Below are 8835 nucleotides of genomic sequence, written 5' to 3' on the forward strand. Positions count from 1 at the left end.
CGGGAGCGCCACCACACTCCCAAGCGGCGCACTGTAGCAGTGAGCCACCGGGCCGGCCTACCGGTCATCTTTGAAAAAAAAAAAATAGGGATCCTTTTGCCAGCTTCCCAGGGTTTTTGTGTTTTAAAAAAAAGAGTGTAAAGAACGGGACTGGGGCTGGCTGGTTAGCTCAGATGGTTAGAGTGTGGAGTTGATAACACCAACGTCAGGGGTTTGGATCCCTGTACCGGCCAGCCATACCCTCCCCCCGGGCACCCCCCAAAAGCAAAAGGAATAGCAGAACCTAGTTCAGGGCTCAAAAAAGTTTATTTCACTTTCTGTCTTTCTTTGGATCTCTCATTTTATTCAACAAACATTTACTGACTGCTTGTTGTAGATACACTACTGGATGCTGTGGAGAATATGAAGATGATACCATCAACAAATGTTAAACTCAATTGTGGGAGTTTTGCTTTCTCAAAAAAATGTTTTTGTTAACACAGTATTGCCTTGGATTTTCAGACTGTGGAGTGTTCTCTGGAGCCTCCTTGTGCACTGTTCTCTCTGCCTGCTCTTCAGAAGTCAGCTAAGACATCATTTCCTCCAGGAGGCCTTGCCTGACACCCCTGTCCACCCCACACTCAGCCCAGACTGGATTGGGTGCCTGTGTGGTGCCATTGCATTACCCTCATCAGAGTTCTTATTACACTGTTTCACAGCTTTCTCTTTACTTGTCTGTTTTCCCCACAGATTGTGACTGTACCTTTTCACTCTGTAGTTGAAGCACAAGAAGTGTTTGTTTAATGAATGACATCCATTTAGGACCTATTTAGACCCTGAGGATAATCCTGTGAATTGGTGAGTTAGAGGGAGTTTTCAGGAGATTTAGCAGACTGATTTTAGCATTCAGGAGTGATCACAAATCTCTGACAGTTCTCATGTAGAGTAGATTAAATTTAATGGTTTGTCCACTCTCCCCCTAACTATACTGAGTTAAAATGTGATAGTTAACTTTATTCTTTTAGCTAGAATATTTCTTTGAATGTGATTGGAGCATGAGATTAAAGTGATTATTGCATAGAATTCTATCTTACAGGAAGCTTGCTATTTTAAGTTCTCACAGAAAATTTTTTTTTGAATTATAGGGTTGTGGACCTTCATCATGTAATAAAATGTAGTAATTATACACCTAAAGACTTTAGAAGTTTATGTGTAAATCGAAATGAGTTTTTTGTAGCACCATTCACTTTAGTGTGCATGCTTGAAAACTGATCTTATGTTTGTAGCTGAGATTTGTCACCTCCAGTTTTTCCTCCTCTGCCATTTTTAACAGCACTGGCTCTGGCCCTTAATGTTGATTTCAGTATGCTGCGTCGAAAACCAACACGCCTGGAGCTAAAGCTTGATGACATTGAAGAGTTTGAGAGCATTCGAAAGGACCTGGAGGTAAGAGTACAAGTTTCAAACCCTTAGGAATATTTAAAACAATAACTAACTTCTTAACTCCAGAGTCTTATACCAACAGTTTATTTGAAATCTCTATTTGGATGCTTTACAGGCATCTCAAACTTAATCTGTTAGTTTCCTATGGCTGCCATAACAAAGAACCACAATCTTGGTGGCTTAAGACCACAAAAATTTATTCTTTCACAGTTCTGCAGGCCAGAAGTCTGAAATCAGTATCACTGGGCTGAAGTCAAGGTGTTAGCAGGGTTACACTTCCTTTTGGGGGCTCTAGGGGAAAATCCATTCCTTGGCTCTTCTAACTTTTGGTGGCTATTGACAATCCTTGACTTGGGGCTGCACCACTCCAATCTCTGCCTCCACGGTCCCATTGCTTTCTCCTCTTCTGTCTGTGAAATCTCCCTTTGCCTCTCTTTTATAAGGCTTACCTGGATAGTCCAGGATAATACCCCCATCTCAAGATACTTAGTTTAATCACATCTGCAAAGACCATTTATAGGTTCCAGGAATTAGAACCCAATGGCTTTGGGGGCCAGTATTCAGCCTGCTACCCAAACACTCTCAATTTTCCCCTCAAACCGGTTATTTCCACTCTCTGCATCCCCCTCACCAACCCCCAGTCTTTTCCATCTCAGTATCTATCCAGTTGCTCAGGACAGAAACCTAGCAGTCATTCTGTAGTCCTTTCTCCTCACCTTTTATATTCAATCTGTCTGTAAATCCTTTGATTCTACTTCCAGAATATGTCTAGAATCTACCTGTACCTTTTCACTTCCACTTTTATTGCCCTACTGCAAGTAACTCTTCTACTGCAATTTTAATAGCATCCTAAATGGTATTTGTACTTCCATTTTTGTCTCTTCAGCCTATTCTCCATCAGGTATCTAGAATGATCTTTAAAATTTTTCAGATCATGTTATTCCCTTTTAAAATTCCTCAGTGCTTTCCTGCACTTAGAGTAAAATCGGAATTCCTTATGCAGGTCTACAAGATTTTGTATGTTCTAGCCCCTATCCAGTTTCACCTCATGTCACTCTTTGCCTTGCCCTCTATACCCCAGCCACACTGGCTTTCTTTCATTTTTTTGACATGCCAAACTACTTATCACTAACATAGCCTTTGCACATATTATTTCCCTCTGCCTGGACTGCTCCCCTTTTCTTCCAGTCTTGTATTAAATGTTGCATTCTCAGTCTGAGAGGCCTCTCTTGACCCTATCTAAGTGGTGTGTCACTCTTATCCATGCTGTCTCCAACTCATTAGGTTCTCACAAAACTATATTTTTTTTCATAGCACTTATTATAACTTACAATGATATATTGGTTTGTTTATTATAAAGTCATTTACATTAGGAACTTTGATCAGTCTGTCTGCTTCACCACTGAGTTCCCAGCATCTAGCACATAGTAGGGGCTCAATATGTATTTTTAAGTGTGGCCTTACCACACAGTATTAGATGTCCATTTAATAAGAGTTAAATTCTTCAGTGAACTTCAGAATAAAGTCCAAATTCCTTAGCATGGCATATGATGCCCTTTGTAATGTGGTCCTTGCTCATCCCTCCATTTCATCTTCCACTGCCAGTTATCTTTAGCTTTAATCTCAATGCCTGTAGGCCCCGTGTTCCTTTTGCCTGAAATGCCTTTCCCTTTCTTCGCCAGGCTAACTCCTACTCATCTTTTGACTTAGCTCCTTCCAGCCCCTCGCTGGGTTAGCTTCAACCTCCTTCTCTGTGTTGACCTCTCTCATAGGTACTGTCACTGTCTGTTGTAATCGTTGGTCTGTTTTTCTGTTTTCCCCCACTGGGCGATAAGCTCCTTGAAGGCAGGAATTAGTGTATTCATCTCTGTGTCTGTCCCCTGCAATGCCAGGCCCCAAAGAGGGCTCACTGCAAGTTTATTTTCATTTGCTGTCTTAGTAGATACAGATGCTCCTCTACTTAAGATGGGGTTATGTCCCAATAAACCCATTATAAAGTTGAGAAATCATAAGTCAAACCATCATAAGTTGAATATCATTTGTATTTTGTACCATGTGACGGAGGATATCTTGCATGCATCCACGAATATATTAAGACTGTATGTGCTTTACATGAGGACTTATAACTTAGATTTCCTTTCCCCTTTCTTAATCCTAGGAGACTTGACTGTTCTGTAAGCATACTTTTTTTGCTTTTTAAAAACTCACAGTGATAGTGTATTATTAAAAATGAGCTTTAGGTATGGATTAAATTTCAGTTCTAATGAGTGTCATAAAATGCTAGCTATACTGAACTTTGTCTCTGCAGAGTCAGCCCACTATTTAGTCTTTCCAGTAAAGGCAATTATCTAGTGGTTTGGCCTGTTTTAGAGCCACTTAGGAAGGAGGGACAGACAGTCTTTCCCTAAACTAAAATGAAACCAGTAGAAAACTGGTATTTCATTTTTACTGAAATTAGTTTGATTACACTACCATGACTCTAGATTCTGAAACCTTCAGCAGTTGTTTATAGTGGGAAGCCTTTTAAATGATTTCATTCCATTTGTTTATTCTCAGAATGATAGAGTCCTTTGCCTTTTGAACTTGTTTTCACGAAAGTGCTTGGGTAGAACTTTTTAATGTCACTAACTGATAGTGTACACTAACTAGAAAGTAATCAGGAAGGTCATTATACTTGTCACATAAAAGGTAATACCTTATTTGACTCACTGTAATGCTTTGATGTTGGCATTTATTTATTTTATTTTATTTTTTGGTGTTGGCATTTAAATGCTCACATTTCAGCAGTGAGTGTGAAGAATGGTGGTAATTACAATGATTAGAGTAGCTGAGTTATTTTTCTAGTAGGAACTCTAGACAAAGTATCTGTTCACTCTCTTAGAGAAAGTTATCATCATCTAATATCTTTACAGTCAGGTGGTGGTAGTTATGGGATAAATGTTAGTCTCTTTTTGAAAATGATGAATCTAAAGACATACTTTGTGAATTCTGCAGTCACTTGTGACTTAAGAGCCAAACCTTTTATCTGAAAACAAAATGAAGCCCCCAAACTCAGACCTTTTGATAAAATAGCATAAAGCCTTCTAGTGTTACTTTTAATCTCATGGGGTCAGTCAGGCTGTAGATTTTTGGTGGTTATTGTTTTACCAATCACTTTATTTTTCCATCTATTCTCTTTAATAATTCATTTGCTGAAATGCTCTTCGCTCCCACTTGTCTGTTAACTCTTTATGTGTTTTTCCAATTGCAGCTTCCTGCTCTGAACTTCCACCACCAACTCCTCACCTCTTCTTTGTATCTCTTTTGGCAGTGTGAGCTTCCCTCTGTCATTGGCCCAGATGTGATGACCTTATAATTATCTATTTGCTTTTTTCCCTATTGGACCATGACATCCTGGAGGTTAGGGGTTTTATCCTTTATCACAGTATCCTTTGTGACCCTTATTATTCCTAAACTTAGGATTTCAGTTTATCGTTCTTTAGACCCTAATTCTATCTTTTACCCCACGCCTAGGACATGGTAGATGCTAAGTGAACATATGCTAACTGAAAGAATGTTGCCTTAGTCCTAAAACTTTTGTACTTTTAGACCCGTAAGAAACAGAAGGAAGACGTGGAAGTCGTAGGAAGCAGCGATGGAGAAGGAGCCATTGGGCTCAGCAGTGACCCCAAGAGCCGGGAACAAATGATTAATGATCGAATTGGTTATAAACCCCAACCAAAGCCCAACAATCGCTCATCTCAATTTGGAAGTTTTGAATTTTAGGGATGGATTATCTTGCATGCCAGATCCTTGGAACAGAGTAAAATGATGGCAGAAGTACAAACCGGATTTAGAGAATGAATGCTTGCAGTCAAGCAGAATATTTTACCTCCTGTAGAGAGGAATACTTCTGCATGAGATTACTGATGCTTAACTTTCTCTCTAAGCTGGAATCCAAACTCTGGTTTGTCTCTGGAAAATTTGAGTGTATAAAACTTATCTGATTTTTGTTTTTTAAAATAAATATATTTTTGGAAAAATGTGAGACATCCTTAATGAAGTATAATAGCATCATTTACCCCTAGACTTTAAAAGGTGATTGCTACAAGAGGTAACATCATTCTTCCCATCTTTATTAAAAGACCCTAAGCACTGATCACTTCCAGTTAATCCCTTCCACTTTCATTTAACTCATTCAGTCAAGTATTTATTGAGTGCCCACCATGTGCCGACCAACAAAGATCCCTGCCCTTGTAGAGGTCAGATTCTAGTGGTTTTTGTAAACGTGAACAAGTTGTAGGTGCCAGATCTGTTTACAGAATGGCTTTGTAACTAGTTTGGGTACAACTTAGGACAGGCAGTGGAGAGAAACAAGAGGGAAATGCTTCTAACACTATTACCATCATTCCAATTTTCTTTCCTTTCTCAACTTGCCTAAGAATATTTTTCATCAAGAATCAATCTGAGAGGTAGCTTGGAGGATAATTTTGAATCATGCTCTATTGTTTTAACTGTTAAATTCAACCTCAGGGAGCTATGAGCTGTGGTGGTAAGAACCTTTGGAATCATCAGTTGTAAAGAGACCCTTTAACAGGATTTTACCCAGTCTTTCTTGAGGGAGTTTAAGCCTAAATAATAAGAATGAGGGAGAGGCAGGGATAGAAGAGGATGTATAGTTTCCCTTCTTGCTCCTCACATTCTTACAAAACCATTATTTTTCCAATTTTATCTAGGACCTTCCATTCTGTTATCTGTCTCCAAAAACCAAGATAGGGAAACCAAGTTATATTATCTTGAAGCCTGCAAAGGCCCTATGGAGGGCCAAAAAAAGAAGGGAGGAACAAGACTGCCTCAGCGTTTGTCACTCTGACTTCCCAGCATAAATAGGCCCAGAACCATGAAAACATTGTGCCTCCTCAATGTCTTCCCCTTCCCTGTTGATAGCAAGTACTCAGAGGGCTGTGTGTAAGACACTGTACTGAGCGCTTACACAGACTACCTCATTTAATCTTCCACTCCTATGAGGAGGCTACTTTATTCTAATTTTACAAAAGGTGAAACTAATGCTTGGCTATTAAGTGGTAGAGCTGAGATTTGAACACAGCCTAATTTCTGAAACCATGCTCCTAAACTTCCTTGCTACATTGCTGTCTTAGTCTTCCACAGCTGAGTTTAAGAAAGTAGGGATGTCAGGGGTAGAGTGAGGTTGCTGTTTTCAGCTGTCACTAAATTTTCATGCTAATTATAGAGAATGAGACAATTACTACTAGATCAGTAGATGAAAGCTTATTGCAGCTGTCAATCTTTTTTGGCACAACTGAAATCACATTCATCGATTCTGTATTTCTTAGGTCCTACTGTTCACTTTGGGATTACCCAAACTCAGAAGTTGGTCAAATGCTTGTAAAATGATAGTAACCTTCAGAGGAGTGTATCTTTCATTCTCTTAAAAGCTGGAGAAACAATAATCAGTAAATAAAAACATACTTGCCGTTGGCTGGCCAGTTAGCTTAGTTGGTTACAGTGTGGTGCTGATAATACCAAGGTCCAGGGTTGGATCCCTGTACCGGCCAGCTGCAAAAAAAAAATACCCTCCAAAAACCAAAACTTGCCATAGCTTGGATGCCTGTTTTGTGCTGGGTGCCTTACAAATATTGCTACTAACTCAAATAGGTGCTATTATTGCCTTCATACTTATCAATGAGAACATTAAAGCTCAGGGATAATAATAATAGAATAATTTCTCCAAAGGTCACACTGCTAGTAAGTAGTGGGGCCAGGATTCAAACCCATTGTTTCCAAAATCTGTGCTCATATTACACTAGAGAAGAGGCTAGGAGTGGTGCTGAATGGCAAGATTGTCCAATGGGGACCAGCAGGAAGAGCAAGTAACATCAGCATTCTGGCATTATTAAAGGGGTAGGCAAGGTCAGTGCTCATCTCGAGGTTTGGCCATGAACTTCCTAGAGGCCCAGTTTAGAGTCTCTTGCTTGACAGAGTAAACACAGAGAAGGGATTATGGTGTGGTAAGAGTTAGCTTTTAAATTCAGGAATCCTTGGTATACCAAATATCTGCAGTTTCATGAAGACCCTGGCTCCTGTGCAAAAGGTCACATGGATCTTCTGGCACGTATTAGCTCATCATTTTAACTAGACTAGGAGGAGAGATAAAACAAAGAGATAGTGCCACCTAAAAGACATAAAAACTCATAGTAATGGCCAGACTCTGTGCAGACTGTGAAGAGACTAGCTTACTCTGTTATCACCCTGGATAGAAAGACATGCATAGAATCACAAAATCAAAATATTTATTTTGTTCTTTTGCACATGACACTGTTAAAACTTTCCAACTACAGCAATACTGCTCTCCAGGAGCTTACAATCTAAAACAGTCAACATTAATCGTAGACCCAGTGATTAAGGCATTATATCAAATGCAGACTTTGTATCTTTAAACATATCTTTTGAAGAAGCAGCTGGAGAGGGCATGATCAAAATTAAATGACATGAAAATGTACCCCTTGCCCCCTCCCCCGGCCCAGCTCCTTACAAGGAACCCCGTGTGACTAGAACCCAAGACCAGTACTCACAGCCTGAAAGGGAATTCTGGAATTCACTACAGGTAGTGAAGAAACCTTAATTTCTAACTCCCTGGTGGACACTGAAGATTCCCTGTTTGTGGGCAATAGGGGTGCTGAGTGTTCTGCCACCATAGCCTAGAGACAGCACCTAAGGTTCTGTAACTCTGGGGGGAGGTACTGTGTAGCCTTTTCCCAGCCTTATAGAAATTCCACTGGGGCACTTGCTTCTTGAAGCATGCTTAAGTTGTCCAATAGGCTTATCAATACCAACTTTTGGTTGTTATTTATATACACAGCATAGCAATGTCCATCCACTGAATCAGGAGGGCTAGGGAGATTTAATAAAGTAGACATATGGGATAGAAGACTGAAAAGATAGAAAGGGAAAAGGAGGACAGAGTAAGGGGCCAGAAAAAATGGGGATACAGTCTTCCAATAGATGTGAACAGGGAAGGAGGGAAGAGAGGGTTGGAATCCAAAGGGAACAAAGAAGTCAGGCATTAAATTCCAAATGAACAGGGATAAAGAAATGAAAGTTAATGAGATCATTCTATAATCACAATCCTAGAGCTCAAGAAAGATGGAATTTAAGCTTTAACTTTTTTCTCCTTCACTAGCTTCATCCTTTGGCAATCTAGTCTAAGAATCACTGAAATTCAGGTTTTTCAGGAGATTATCTCTATCCTGAATACCTGAAGACCTATCCCAAACTGTTCCTCTCTGTGAGTTTCAAATTCATAGCATTTTGTCTTAACTGGCCTTGATTTTTCTGACCTTGCTGTTTAAGTCCTGTTCCTGGAAGGGTATTTTATAGCAGCTCATGCCGAGACTTCTAGAGAGCACCAGAATC

General features: G+C 39.8%; 1 protein-coding gene across 2 annotated transcripts in view; it reads left to right on the forward strand.

Moving 5' to 3' along the window:
• The window catches only part of CDC26 (cell division cycle 26), a 7691-nt gene extending 2238 nt beyond the window's left edge, over nucleotides 1-5453 (forward strand). Inside the window, exons 2-4 of one of the 2 annotated variants that reach the window (XM_008568749.1) lie at nucleotides 730-837; nucleotides 1344-1425; nucleotides 5011-5453. In XM_008568749.1, the coding sequence (XP_008566971.1) occupies nucleotides 1345-1425; nucleotides 5011-5187 (258 nt within the window). In that variant the 5' untranslated portion in view covers nucleotides 730-837; nucleotide 1344 and the 3' untranslated portion in view covers nucleotides 5188-5453. Of the gene's footprint in view, nucleotides 1-729; nucleotides 838-1312; nucleotides 1426-5010 lie in introns of both variants that reach the window. The other variant, XM_008568748.1, reaches the window with a different exon arrangement.
• Nucleotides 5454-8835: the final 3382 nt, after the last annotated feature.

The sequence above is a fragment of the Galeopterus variegatus genome, unplaced genomic scaffold (genome assembly GCF_000696425.1).
Source record: "Galeopterus variegatus unplaced genomic scaffold, G_variegatus-3.0.2 Scaffold437, whole genome shotgun sequence".
NCBI classification, from domain to species: Eukaryota; Metazoa; Chordata; class Mammalia; order Dermoptera; family Cynocephalidae; genus Galeopterus; species Galeopterus variegatus.